At 45.2% G+C, this 14,332-nt stretch overlaps 1 protein-coding gene, 1 long non-coding RNA gene and 3 other non-coding genes across 5 annotated transcripts; 4 read left to right on the forward strand and 1 right to left on the reverse strand.

Moving 5' to 3' along the window:
* Positions 1-2,954: 2,954 nt before the first annotated feature.
* On the reverse strand, positions 2,955-9,098 carry LOC116076842. Its single transcript, XR_004113109.1, has 2 exons — positions 7,781-9,098; positions 2,955-3,552 (listed from the first exon to the last, which is right to left on the reverse strand). It is a non-coding gene; the product is annotated as an uncharacterized LOC116076842 (long non-coding RNA).
* Rack1 (receptor for activated C kinase 1) lies at positions 8,873-14,292 on the forward strand. Its single transcript, XM_031350843.1, has 8 exons — positions 8,873-9,111; positions 10,165-10,336; positions 10,782-10,929; positions 11,768-11,863; positions 12,188-12,298; positions 12,528-12,668; positions 13,779-13,889; positions 14,185-14,292. Exons 1-8 carry the CDS (start codon positions 9,003-9,005, stop codon positions 14,248-14,250), a joined length of 954 nt encoding a protein of 317 aa, XP_031206703.1. The 5' UTR covers positions 8,873-9,002; the 3' UTR covers positions 14,251-14,292.
* On the forward strand, positions 9,399-9,466 carry LOC116079402. The gene has a single exon (XR_004113956.1). It is a non-coding gene; the product is annotated as a small nucleolar RNA SNORD95 (small nucleolar RNA).
* On the forward strand, positions 10,558-10,637 carry LOC116079384. Its single transcript, XR_004113941.1, has one exon. It is a non-coding gene; the product is annotated as a small nucleolar RNA SNORD96 family (small nucleolar RNA).
* LOC116079401 lies at positions 11,478-11,546 on the forward strand. Its single transcript, XR_004113955.1, has one exon. It is a non-coding gene; the product is annotated as a small nucleolar RNA SNORD95 (small nucleolar RNA).
* Positions 14,293-14,332: the final 40 nt, after the last annotated feature.

Raw genomic sequence — 14,332 nt, forward strand, 5'->3', positions numbered from 1 at the left:
TTTTTGCTTTAAATTTTTCTTCATTTTTAAAATGTTTTCTTCTCTAGGAGTCTGTAATGCTGGTAGTGATGACCTCCCAGAAGTTCATGGAGCTTCAGGTTCCTCTTGGAAAAGCAGATAAAGAATTTAGAGCAATGGAGGAATTTTTATTTGGGGAAGCATTTTATTACGAGGATATTCTCAGTGGGCTGCGGACGGCTCAGCTGCTAAAGAGCACTAGCTGTCCTTCTGTGGGACCAGAGTTCAATTCCCAGCACTTACATGTGGCCTACAACCGTGTATCTATCACTCTAGTATCAAGGGACTCTATACCCTCTTCTGGTCTCTGAGAACGCCAGGCACACATGAGGTGCACAGGCACACATGTAGACAAAGCACTCGCACACAAAGAGAAAATATTCAGTTTTTCAAAAACTGTTTAAAAGAAAAACCAAGCTTTGTCCCAGCCTCGCTTTTGTGTGTTTAGTCAGGATCCTGATAAGTGGCAGGGGCTGTCCTTGAACTCATAGTCCAGGCAGACCTCAAACTTGCAGTCTTTCCACTTCAGCTTCCCAAGAACTGTAATGACAGGCCTGCGCCATCAGCACCATCTCATATTGTGTCTTAAACAGCATTTTAATGAATAAACTTGAAGAGAAAAGATTAGTTCCTAACAGCCATGCTACACAGAGAAACCCTGTCTCAAAAAACCAAACCAAACCAAACCAAAACAAAACAAAAAAGAAAGAAAGAAGGAAAGTAAGAAAGAAAGAAAAGGTTAGTTCCTAACAGCCATGGCTACACAGAGAAACCCTGTCTCAAAAAAACAAAACAGAAAAAAAAAAAAAGAAAGAAAGAAAGAAAGAAAGAAAAGGTTAGTTCCTTAAAAACTTAAGGGTGGAAACATTAAAAATTTCCAGGAGTTTTATTTATGCTGTGTGTGTGTGTGTGTGTGTGTGTGTGTGTGTGTGTGTGTGTGTTTGTAGATTATATTAGACTGATATATCTCATTACAGTGTACTTCTTACTAAAGCACAAGTCAAGGAAGGAGGAAAAACCCCACAAAACTGAAGAAAGCTGGAAGAAGGGTCTCCACACAACTTTCTCTTGGTAGTCCTTAAAGAGACTGATCCCATTTTATTCATCTTTTAAAGGTTTTTTTTTTAATTATGCTGATGTCTATCCATGCCTGTGTGTGGTGCCTGAGGGTGTCAGAGCCCGAGGAACTGGAGTTACAGATGGTCATGAGCTGCCTGACACAGGACCCAGAAACGGATCTCCCCTCCTCTGGGAAAGCATTAAGTTCTCTTTCCTGCTGAGCCATCTTTCCAGCCCATATTTTTTTGTTGTTGTTGCTGCTGTTGTTTTATTTTTTATTTGTTTGGAGACAGGGTTTTATTTTTAATTGGGCGGTGGGTAGTATGCACATGAGACAAATGTCCGAGGAGGTCAAAAGAGGGTGTCTTAGTTAGGGGTTTACTGCTGTGAACAGACCCGTGACCAAGGCAACTCCTATAAAAAAAAAACCAAAAAAACAAAAAACAAACAACAACAACAACAACAACAAAAACAACAACATTTAATTGGGACTGGCTTACAGATTCAGAGGTTCAGTCCATTATCATTAAGGCAGGGGCATAGCAGTGTCTAGGCAGGCATGGTGCAGGAGAAGCTGAGAGTTCTACATCTTCATCCTGAAGTCTGTTAACAGATACTGGCTCCCAGGCAGCTAAGACCTTGTGGGTATTAAAGCCCACACCCACAAGGCCACACCCACTCCAACAAGGCCACACCTCCCAATACTGCCACTCCCTGGACCAAACCATTACAGAGAGCAAATATTTATCCTATAAAAGGGCAAAAATCTCAGAGGCTGAAACAGAGAACATTAGTGAGGAGATAAATCTATTAGTGCAATAGCCTTAAAATTACCCTACCTCTGGTGCAACTTCCTTTTTCTTTTTATTCGTGTGTATGTATGGGTGTGTGTGAGCTTATGCCTGTCTGGATGTCTGTGTCCAAGTGTGCACCTGTGTGTGCATGTATGCATGTCCATGTGTGAATGTGCATGTGTCTGTACATTTGTGTGTGAGCCTGTGGGCACTGGAAAATACACATATGTACGTCATGCATGTCTTTCTACACAGTGTCTTTGAGGGCAAAAGAGGCCATCATAACTCCTGGGGCTAGAAATACAAGTGGCTGTGAATCATTCACCATGGATGCAAAGAATGCAACGTAGGCCCTAGAAGAGCACTAAGTACTCCCAGTGGTACTTAATGTTAGGGTTTGCTATTGTTGTTGTGATGGTGTTTTGTTTTGTTTTGTTTTGTTTTTAGACAAGATCTGATGCATCTCAGGCTGACCTTGAACCCACTATATAGAAAAAAATTAAAGAGTTTGATCTTCCTGCCTCCACTTCCCAAGCTTTGACAGCATAAGGATATGCCGCCACGCCCAGTTTTATGGGTGCTAGTTATTGAAGCCAGGCTTTATCCATGTTAGGCAAGCACTCTCTCAACTGAACTACATGAGCTCATTTTTTTTTTTAATTTTTTTTTAAGATTTATTTATTTATTATACATAAGTACACTGTAGCTGACTTCAGACACACCAGAAGAGGGCGTCAGATCTCATTGGTGGTTGTGAGCCACCCTGTGGTCGCTGGGATTTGAACTCAGGACCTTCGGAAAAGCAGTCAGTGCTCTTGCCCACTGAGCCAGCCCACCAGCCCCATGGGCTCAATTTTTAAACTTTCAGTAACACTGAATGAAATAGAATTGGATTCTTCTTGCTGGGCGGTGGTGGCACATGCCTTTAATCCCAGCACTTGGGAGGCAGAGGCAGGCAGATTTCTGAGTTCGAGGCCAGCCTGGTCTACAGAGTGAATTCCAGGACAGCCAGGGCTACACAGAGAAACCCTGTCTCAAAAAACCAAACCAAACCAACCAACCAAACAAACAAACAAAAAAGAATTGGATTCTTCTATGTATATTATAATAGCAGTGCTTATTACTGAAACTCGGGGGTAGGGGATGGTACTAATCATGTGTGTCGTGTCAGGTACTTATTTCACTGAATGTCTTCCTTTCTGGGTTCAGCTGTTGGCTGCAGAATCACCTGACAAACTGTTTAGGCTTGCTCCTCTCCACTGTGGCTGCACCACGGGCCCCACCTTCACACAGACTTTCCGAACATCTAAAACTCTCAACTCCATTTGCGTCATTGACTCAGCTCTAAGACTTCTGCAACATTTAAAGACACTACAGCTAGAGCGACCCTGCAGTGCCATAGAGCCCACTGACTCTGTATTGTTTCCATCCCAACCTATCAGCCACTTGCTAGCCTTACATCTTATGTGACTGAGCCTGGACCCCACAGACAGGGAGACCTGGTCCCTGCTTTGACTAGATTAAACTTTCCTAAGCTCAGGAGTGATACTTTGAGCAAGGTAATTCTTTGGGGTTGAGTGGCTGTTCTTTGTGTTGTCCGATTCCAGTAAAGAGCGGTGACACTGGCCCTCTCCACCAGTTGTGACAGCATCAAATGTCTCCAGACAGTACAAAATGTCACCTGTGGAGATATCCAAAAAACATCGGTATAGAGCGGAAGAACTGGCTCAGCTGTTAAGAGCACTGGCAACCCTTCCCAAAAACCCAGCTCCTATTCTCAGCACCCACAGCTCACCAACCCCTTGGAACATCAGTTCCAGGGGAACCCCACACACCCTCTTCTGGTCTGTTTGGACACTGCCCATATGGTGCGCAGACACAAATGCAAGCAAAACCTCCATACATATATTTTTTAATTGTTTAAATATCCAATTGAGAACCACTAGTGTCAATGCAAACCCTAAGTCGACTTTGTAGTATAGACTGAGGCCGCATAGCCAGAGTATGGCATTGGCACTCAGACGCTCTCTCTCGGTGGAAGGTCTTGCCAGAACCTTACTAAGAGTGCCCACAGCATCTATGGATTAACGAATATGACACCCACGTCTCCAGATCTCAGAGTGGAGGTAGCAGGACCCCCTCGATATTTTTTAAATGTTAGCTGTTATGCCATGTGCAGCTGAGAAAATAAGGACCGTGACAGGCAAAGCAGATACAAAATCAAGATCTAGAAAATGTTAAGAATGAAAGGCACCTGGTACTGCACGGTGGTGGCCATGCCTTTAATCCCAGCACTCAGGAGAGAGAGGCAGGAAGAAGAAGAAGAGGAGGGGGAGGAGGAAGAGGAAGAAGAAGGAAAGAAAGAGAGGGGGACTAGCCACCATAGGCCAAGAGTTTCATTGGTTAGATTTTATGAAGAAACAAGAAGTCCCAAGCCTCTGTGCAGAATCACTTGAGGCTTCAGGACGAAATTCTGACTCTTCAGCAACAAATGCGTTTCTCACTAGTGATTCTTGCCTATCTAGGGCTTCTCTGTCTACTACCTAAGTTCTCAAAGCCAAGACTCTGCACCCCGCTGACCCCTCTATCTGCAAATGCTTTTTAAAAAAATTTTTTTTAATTTTTTATTTTTTGGCATTTAGTAGTAAGTCTGTGAGGCTGACCATGAAGATTGGAATCCTCTACAGGCCAAGCCCTCAACATGGTACTGAGGATACAAAATCTGGGCAGAAACAGAGCACGCCCATCCCCAGGACATTCAAAAAGGAAGCCCTAAGAGTCCAGTAAGAGTGCTCTGAGCTTGGGACCAGCGACTACAAGCATGGCCTTTAGAGCGCTGAAGGAATCTGACCTTGTCCTGCCAGTCACCAAGCACTTCTGGCAGCCTCACGTGAGAGCTGAGGAAATTTAGTTTTGTCTATGAGGATGGTAGGATATAGAAGGCTTTCTAGGCAGAAAAATGATGTGTAAAAGCTTGTGTGGAAGAAAATGATGGGTGTGACCACATAGGGGCCGTAGGAAACTAGTCACCAGGAATCTGCATAACAAGGAGAAAGGATTTGGCCATTATCTTAGTTTGTTTGTTTGTCTTGTTTTTTGTGAGTTTTTGTTTTGTTTTGAGACAGGTTTCTCTTTGAAAGGTTTTTTGTTTTTTGTTTTTTTGGGGTTTTTTTTTTTTTTGAGACAAGCTTCACCTAAAGTAGTCAGCAACATTACAAGACAATTGGCCCACTAGGCTCTGTTGTCCTCCAGTGGCCACAACAGCCTGCACAGATCATTAGTTTCTGTGAAGGAACTGAAAGGAGACTAGCAAAGGAAATCCCAATCCTTCAGAATCTGGCCATCCACTTTTTATCACCCCCTTTTTCTCCATGTTCGATAGTTGGCATCACCATCTCGGCCAACATGGATTCCAAAACAACTCCTAAGCTCTCTCTGTAGGGCCCCACAGGATGAGATGCTGCCAGAATCACGTCTGAAAGCAAGGGATGGGAGCTGGAGGAGAGCTGGCAGCGTATGTGAAGATGAAGGTAACTTCAGGTCTCAGGCCTCAGCCCCTGGCTTGCAATGCAAGGGAGGAGGGTGGCCCCCGAGAGGTAAGCAGGGACTCTGTGGGAGACGGGGTATGTGGGCCAGGCTTCCACACCCCCACCCCCTTACACACACACACACACACACACACACACCGCCCCCAACCTACACCTGGGAGAAGGATCTGCAGCATTCCCATCTCAGGCATCCCAGGCAGGTCTGGGAAGGGTGCATTTTAAACCCAGACTTCTGGTGCTAGCTCAGAAATGTGCTGTTTCCTGGGGATACCCTAGGCACAGATTAAAAAAAACAGCAGATAGCAGGGCTTGGTGGAGCATGGCGATAATCTGAATACTAGGAAGGTAAAGGTCAGCCAAGGAGCTGCACGGTGAAACCCTGTCTCACCCTGTCAAATAAAGCAAAAGAGGGAGGAGGTAAGGAAAAAGCAAGCGTGGGGAGGAGGGAGGAAGGATGGGGTCTTGGGATGTAGCTCACCCGCAGTGTGCTTATCTACCAAGATAGAAACCCTAGATTCAATCCGAAAGACCAAAAGAAAAAAAGAATGGCATTTTTTTTCCAAGTGGAAAGTCAGTTTACACTAAGGAAGCTGGTATGTGGGTCTAGTAGTGGCTCACCTCTCTGTGTGGCATAATGCAAAGAGACAAGTACTAGCATGACCCACTTAATTTTAGAGCAGCAAACTAGCTTTAGGGTAAGGAAGGTGACTTCTAGGACCACCAGAGAAACACAAGAATGGCTTAAGACTTGGAAAAAACGAAAGGCAGCCAGTTGGGCTTACCAAGGGGACAAGTGAGGTACAACCTTGGGGTGCTAAGAAGGCACCCCTCTGGTTGTGAAGGAACTCATCCAAGACACTACCCTGCACATTCCACAGAGACCAAAACAGGCGACTCTGTCACAGGCCGGCAGAGCAAGTGGTCTTAATTGAGAAGCCCTTTGCACCCCTGGGCAACCACACCACATTCACCTAAAGTAGACCTGCCTTCTCAGATGCCTTCCAGGGTTACCTTGCTAAGGTCCTGCCTTAATCCCAGCCAACACTGCGGCAACTCTCACCGCTCAGCCTTCAGAGACCAGCCAAGGGCCTTTGCAATGGAACATTTCCCCACGTAGCCACAGGATAGTGTGCTTTCACACCTGCCTATGGCTTCCTTCCAAACTTACCCTCACTCTCTTACCCCGCCATGATTAAGACGTAAACTACAAACAAAACAAAATGGCCACCCGGCCTCTTTCTTCCTTCTGTTCCTATCTTCGACCTAACCTGGCTTGCCTGGAATTTACTAAAGAGACTAGGTCGGCCTTGACATCACAGTGATCCTCCTACTCCTTCGGCCTCCTGAATGCTCAGATCCCAAACCTCTGACACCATGCTTCGACTCCTATATTCCTTTATTCTCCACATACCATGTTATGTAAGTACTAATTTCAGTCTCTCATCACAGATAAGAAACTAAACTCAGCTGGGTGGTGGTGGTGCATGCTTTTAGTACCAGCACTTGGGAGACAGAGGCAGGTGAGAGTTCAGGGCCATCCTGGTTTGGAGAGCAAGTTCCAGAACAGCCAAGGCTACACATTGTCTGGAAAAACAAAACACATAGGGGGGTTGGGGGGTGGGGAGGAGGAGAATTAAACTCAATGCAATTTACAAATAGAAAAACAAGTCAGCATGGTCTACAGACAGGCAGGGATACAGAGAGAAACACTGTCTCAAAAAGAAAAAAGGGAAAAAAAGAAAAGAAGAAGAAAGAAAAAAGAAAAACAAATACTTATACCTAGGGCCTGGTGTTTTAGGTCTATAATCTATTACTTGGCAGACTAAGGAAGGAAGATCCTAAATTTAAGGCCAATTTGAGCTATGCAGATCCTGTATCAAAACTAAACAAGGTTGAATGTAGTGATGAATTCCACGAAACTGTTTTTTTTTTATGATTTTTATCTTATGTGCACTAGTGTTTTTCATACATGTGTGTCTGTATGAGATTGTTGGAGCCTCTGGAGTTAGAGACAGTTGTGAGCTCCCATGTGGATGCTGGGGATCAAACCCATCTCCTCTTAGAAAAACAGCCAATGCTCTTAACGGCTGAGGTATCTCTTCAGCTTCAGCCAGACACATTCCTTTAATACCAGCATTCCCAGCACTCAGAGGCAGATGACCTCTGCGTTCCAGACCAGCTTTGCTTTTTACATAGTGAGACTCTGTCTTCAACACGAACAGACAAAAACTAAAGAAGGCTGGGAGTTGAGGCGTGGATGTAACTCCATAAAGCACTCTCCTAGCATGTGGGAGTTCAACCCATAGCACTAAAATAATTAAATGTATCCTTTAGTTCACGTAGACATTAGTGGTTGCTTACCTTCCTGACTTGTGCTCCTTTTAAAAAAAAAATATCGAAGCTGAACAAGTCGGCTGTAGCCAAACACACATGGCAGGAGAGAAAATTCCTGACTTCAACCAGTGCACTGTGGCAATCAGAAGCGCACTCACACATAAATATTTTAAAACATACAGTTAAATTTTTTTAAGGCGAGATCTGTGGAAACACGACATAATTTGAACAAGTGTTGAGGGGAACGTCATCAGGTTGCCAGGTTATCAGTTTTCCTCTGCTTCCTCGTCCCGGAACACTTCTTTCAGGGATACACAAGACAGACTAGCAGGCTTTTCTGAGGTGTGATCGGAAGCACAGAAAGAGCTTCTAACAGAATCCCCAGAAATCTGAACCCAGCACTTCGTCCCTTTATAGCCTCGCCCGGCGGCGGCTCGGTTTATAATCCCAGTACTTGGGAGACAGAAGCAGATCAGTAGTTCAAAACCATCCTTGGCAACACAGCCAGTTTAAGATTAGCCTTCACTACATGAAACTTTGCCTTAAAACAAACAAACAAAGCCGGGCGTGGTGGCGCACGCCTTTAATCCCAGCACTTGGGAGGCAGAGGCAGGTGGATTTCTGAGTTCGAGGCCAGCCTGGTCTACAGAGTGAGTTCCAGGACAGCCAGGGCTATACAGAGAAACCCTGTCTCGAAAAACCAAAACAAACAAACAAACAAAAGCAAAAAGGCCAGATCTGGTGGCACACGCCCCTAACTGCAATTTTAATTGTACTTCCGTAAGTCAAAGTTGCAGGCGGTGTCTCCAACCGAGGATCCGAACGTGAAGCGGAAGCTCCGTCTCTGCCACGTAGGGGCAGAGGGGCCGCTGTAGTTTGGTCGTGTGCAGTCAGTCTCACTTCTGCTTCTACGGCATGTTTTAATCTTCCGAGAAGCCTTTCTAAAAACCTGGTGCATCTGGCTTCAGAATGCATTTGTACAGCGCTGCCAAACTATGTTGTATGGCGGAAGAAACGACGATACTAGAGACCTACTTCCCCAGTTCCTCCCACTTCTTAGTGCAGCCATCTTTGAGGAGCAGTGAACCATGGGAATCCCCGCCTTGCTCTCCGAGTATTTCCGTTTCCGGCGGAGGTCGCTCTTTCTTTTCCTCCGCAGGGTCGTGGTGGCAGCCGCTGCGGTGCTTGGCTCTCTGAGCTATCCGGTGCCATCCTTGTCGCTGCGGCGACACTCGCATCAGCTGCAGCCATGACCGAACAGATGACCCTTCGTGGGACCCTTAAGGGCCATAATGGATGGGTAACACAGATCGCCACCACACCGCAGTTCCCGGACATGATCCTGTCGGCGTCTCGAGGTACGGGCTGCATGCCGGGTAAAATACCCGGTGTCCAGGGGACTGCATGTCTCGTGGCTGAGCAAGAGGCGCGCCTGTTGGCAGGCTTGGTCCATTCCCCAACCCAGGTGTTAGTTGGGGTTTGCAGACCTCAACTTGGGCCACAACCAGGGCGACTCTTTACACTTGAACGGAAACCGAGACATGTCGCACAACCCCCCCCCCCGAAAAAAAAAGTTGCCGATTTTAAATGTCTCGCTTGCTTCCTGCATATGTGCTTTAAGTAGTTACGGGGTTACAAGCCAGGCGGAGCAATGATGACCCCAACATGCCATCTGATTTGCTTTGCTGAAATCCAGAGGCTGTTTCTGAGCTGCTGCCGCCTACCCCTAAACTCTGTAGGTGCCTTGTTCCCCACATTTCCGGGCTTGCCCTTCCAGCCCAAGGTTTTCTTTCCTTGTAACTAATACTGTTTTTTTCTTTCATGACATCTTCATGTCTTTTCCCTCTCCCAGACCATCCCTACCCACCCAAAATTATGCTCCATCCTATCTCCTAATGTTAGGCTTATCAGGCTTTCTGTTCGTATTTAAGTTGGTACGTGGCTAAGATTGTGTCTGATGCTGCCATAACTTCCATTTCTGTTAACTTTCGGAGGCGTGGAAGGCTGTCTCTGCTCATCAGTGCTTCTGTTGGGTTAGTCTTGGGCGGGAAGGATGGTTAAGGCTAGGGCTTGTTTCCCAGATCCTGCACGGTAGCTTGCAGTCATCTGCAACTAGTTCCAGGGGACCTAACACCCATTTCTGCACACCATAGACATATGTAGGGATCCACATTAAATAAAATAAGTTTTTAGCGTGGAACTTTAGTCTCAATCCCAGGAAGTGTGGTACCCATAGCCTCACATTACAGCTGAGATCTGTGTCTCTCTATATTCTAGAGTGGTAAGCCCCTTTTAACTTGCAGTATCTCTGTCCCATTTACCGCACCAGTGACCTTAAGACTGTAAATTGTGCACAGTAAGTAGACTTTGGGGATCCTCATGAGATTTCTTTCCCTTTGCAACCTCTTTAGACAAGACCATCATCATGTGGAAGCTGACCAGGGATGAGACCAACTATGGCATACCACAACGTGCTCTGCGGGGTCACTCCCACTTTGTTAGTGATGTTGTTATCTCCTCTGATGGTCAGTTTGCCCTCTCAGGCTCCTGGGATGGAACACTGCGCCTCTGGGATCTCACAACGCAAGTACCTGCTTTGGGACCTTGGGGGAGGGTGGGCAAAATTGAGGTAGATTTCCCCAGGGTGTGGTCTCCCCTTGACAGTTAATTAGTCCTTTTGTAGAGGGAGAAGCAACATTTTGGGGCGTTTGGCTTCCCTTGGAGCTGCTTTTTTAAACTGGGTACCTATTAAGTGTCTCATCTTGTAAGTTGTCTTAGATGGGCATTTGCCAGATGTAATAGAGGATCCTAGTGATGACAAGAAGACATTGTCAACCAATCCCCACAAGGGAATGAGGACATGTCCTGCAATTCTGAATGGGTTCTCTGATACATATCAGACATGACCTGAGCTAATAGTAGGTTCTAAGCCACATGTGGGGTAATAGAGCCTACGAAGCTAGGTAGGAAAAGGCTCTAACTGGATGGATAAAACCTGTCTAGAAAGTGACCAGGTTCTCCCTCTTAGGGGCACTACCACACGACGGTTTGTCGGCCATACCAAGGATGTGCTGAGCGTGGCCTTCTCCTCTGACAACCGGCAGATTGTCTCTGGGTCCCGAGACAAGACCATAAAGTTGTGGAATACTCTGGGTGTCTGCAAGTACACTGTCCAGGTAAAGGGGTAAGGGTGGTAGGGACAGCATATTCAGGCCTATCTCCTGCCCCTTGGGGGCTCTGTTGTTTCTGGGGTGGGTTCATCACTATGTAGTCCTGCTGGCCTGGAGTGATGTGACTCCTAGGTGTTGGGATAAAACTGTATCGCCTGGCTCTTTAGCTTTTCGTTATGTATTGTTAGCCCCTTCTGGGATTTTGTTTGTCTTTTTTTTTATTTTTTATTTTTTTTTAAGCTATTTGTGCATGCTGGCTTGTGACTTTCATGGGACTTAAAGGAGAGCTGGAATTTTGTTTTAGATGGGGTTTCTGTGTAGACCTGGCTGAGATCGGTGTGCTTTGCAACTGTGATAGGGTTAAAAGGCCACCATGCCCAGCTAGAGGTGTTTTATTTTCCCCCTTTCATTTCATATTAGGTTGGGCCGTGGAAACCCAAACCAAAGCATCAGTTGGGCAGGGTCTTGTCACATGAGCAGCTACCCAGATGCCCTATAACTGCCCTAAGGCTTAAATGATCTTAAGTATGTGTTTAAGGGGCTACAAGCCAGGCCCAACAGTGATGACCACAACATGCCATCTGAGTTGGCTTTGCTGAAATCCAGAGGCTGTTTCTGAGCTGTGCCTGGTCCTGTGCTCCATGAGTAGTGGGTGAGCTTTGGGGTCATTTTAGGACTCAAATGTCTGCGAGCATGACAGCAGGTGGCTTTGCCAACTGATTTGTTGGCCTAAAATAAAGATTTCACCTCTGAGAAGTGAGAGTGCTGTTCACTTAGGGAGGTGTGGTAGAGCTCCATAATCTGGGAAAGACTGCCTCTTAACATTCCCCTGAATCTTCTGTAGGATGAGAGTCATTCAGAATGGGTGTCTTGTGTCCGCTTCTCCCCGAACAGCAGCAACCCTATCATCGTCTCCTGTGGATGGGACAAGCTGGTCAAGGTAAGCTTTAAGCAAGGGTGTAGACCTGCTAAAAATCCAAAATGTGTTCGCATTCCTCTCAGTAATGCATTCTGGTTTGGAATATTTCAAACAAACTTTGACTTTGGCTCTTTATGGTTCATCTCAATACTCTAGGGATGTAGTCTGTTGGGGCTAGGTTTCATTCTGTATCCCTTACTGACCTGTGTCATCCAAGCACAGGTACTGTGACCTTGTCTTGATCACCCAGGTATTGGGACTTGTACAAAAGAAGGTGTTTATGCCTTTTTTGTCAAGTGTATGCCTTTGTCCTGGTCGCCCACAGACTCTTCTGTTTGTTTTTAGGTGTGGAATCTGGCTAACTGCAAGCTAAAGACCAATCACATTGGCCACACTGGTTACCTGAACACAGTGACTGTCTCTCCAGATGGATCCCTCTGTGCTTCTGGAGGCAAGGTATTTGGGGTTTGTCATCTCTTGTACAGAGAAAGCTTTTTATTTGGTAGTATAAAACTGGGAAAGTTTCTAAGCATTATTTTAAAATATATGGAAAAGTTTACCAAAGGTGATTGCTTTTTAAAGTTGGGGGTTTGATACAGTTAGTAAGGTATTATACATTAGAGGAAAGTCTTAGAGCCATGAACACTATACAGTCTGACCTAACTCACCTTTTCTATCTGCCCAGGATGGCCAGGCTATGCTGTGGGATCTCAATGAAGGCAAGCACCTTTACACTTTAGATGGTGGGGACATCATCAATGCCTTGTGCTTCAGCCCCAATCGATACTGGCTCTGTGCTGCCACTGGCCCCAGTATCAAGATCTGGGTAAGTGTGCTCTGTTGCACAGCACTTGACTGTCAGAAGTAAAGCTTTCTCAGATTCCGTCATTAAGTTGCTAGCAGCACCAAGGAGGTTCATTTTTCCCCCTTAACAGTTAGCAGCACTGCGTGACATCTGCCTAATGAAAAGTAATGCTCATTTATATAGCACTTTATGGAGTGTTCTAATTGCCATTTGGGCCAAGGTAATTCTCTTGTGAGAGGCTATTTTGACAGTGCAGGTGGCATCTACCTATTAGGAGTTAAGTAGCTGTGGTATATCATGAAGACAACAGTGTGTATAACATTGTAGTAGAACACTTATTTAGTATATGAGAGGTCCAAATTCAATCTCTAGCAACATTTAAGAAGAGTCCTTCCCTATGCTGTTAGTATCCACTTGGATTCAATTCTGTAATCTTTGTTACAGGATTTCTAGACGACTAAATGACAAGTTCATCATACTGTGTAGACTAGACAGGGAGATCTAGCCTGCCTCCTAGATATCTGAGTAGAATTAGAGGTGTGTGCTAACAACTGAGCTGTTAGTAATTCTTGTGTGTATAAATAGCATTTAACTCTCGAAAATGTTGCTGTTTTTGAACCCCTTTTGGTTTTGTACCTTAAGGTACAAAAGGCATTCGTAGCCTTTCCGAGGTAAAAGTGGTACCCTTTTTAGTTGGTGAAGTACATTTTTGTTGTTGGGTGATAGGTAGTGCACACTTATCTTAAAGAGGATTCATTTGCACTAAGTTGTGCAGTCAGTTAAAGTTGGCAATCCTGCCTCAGTCTCTTAGGTATCTCAGTAGGCCTGAACTATCAGGACCTGAGGATTGATTTTTGCTGGTGGAGTATAGGGCTAATAAATACTCTATATATATACCCTTAAAAGAAAAATAACTGTTAGAAACATGAATTCTAAGCAGTTCGTCATTTTGGTATATACGTGTTGTTGGTCCCAGCTAGCTGGCCCATAGCCAGGCAAATTGTTCTCCATAGTTTCTGAGTGAAACAAGCAAGGCACTTTCACATGTAACGCCATCCTGCCAGCTCTATTGAAAGGATTCTAAGAGATAAGAGTAATGTGTGTCCTTAAGGGTTTCGGTCTGTTCCTCAGGACTTGGAGGGCAAGATCATTGTAGATGAATTGAAGCAAGAAGTTATCAGCACCAGCAGCAAGGCAGAGCCACCCCAGTGTACCTCTTTGGCATGGTCTGCTGATGGCCAGGTAAGTGTATTTGGCCCTTCAACTCAGTCCCCCAACCTGTCTTCCTTGCTCTTAATATTTTAGGGCACAAGACTAATGTCAACATAAAATGAAGTAAAACCAGGTTAATTTAGGATGGGCTGGTTATACAGAGAATGTTAATTAGCCTATTTCCTTCTAGGGAAAGATTATGATGTGGATTTTTTAAACTTAAAAGCTTAAAAAAATGCCTGAGTCTATATGGCAAGCTGCTACTTCCTCTTAATATAAAGTTCATTGCTGGGTGTGACATGACCCTGTTATCATTCTCTTACAGACTCTGTTTGCTGGCTATACAGACAACTTGGTGCGAGTGTGGCAGGTGACTATTGGTACCCGCTAAAAGTTTATGACAGAGTCTTAGAAATAAACTGGCTTTCTGAAACTGGCTTCTATGTGAGTCCTGGGAGCTGAACCCTGTTCTA

Source organism: Mastomys coucha, unplaced genomic scaffold, assembly GCF_008632895.1.
Source record: "Mastomys coucha isolate ucsf_1 unplaced genomic scaffold, UCSF_Mcou_1 pScaffold5, whole genome shotgun sequence".
Taxonomy (NCBI): domain Eukaryota; kingdom Metazoa; phylum Chordata; class Mammalia; order Rodentia; family Muridae; genus Mastomys; species Mastomys coucha.

Excerpts from the sequence above, each read along its gene's own strand:
- Rack1 (XM_031350843.1), top strand. The coding sequence starts at position 9,003 with ATGACCGAACAGATGACCCTTCGTGGGACCCTTAAGGGCCATAATGGA. Across the intron at positions 9,112-10,164 it reads GATCCTGTCGGCGTCTCGAG|ACAAGACCATCATCATGTGG; the intron begins GTACGGGCTGCA and ends CAACCTCTTTAG. Across the intron at positions 11,864-12,187 it reads GATGGGACAAGCTGGTCAAG|GTGTGGAATCTGGCTAACTG; the intron begins GTAAGCTTTAAG and ends GTTTGTTTTTAG.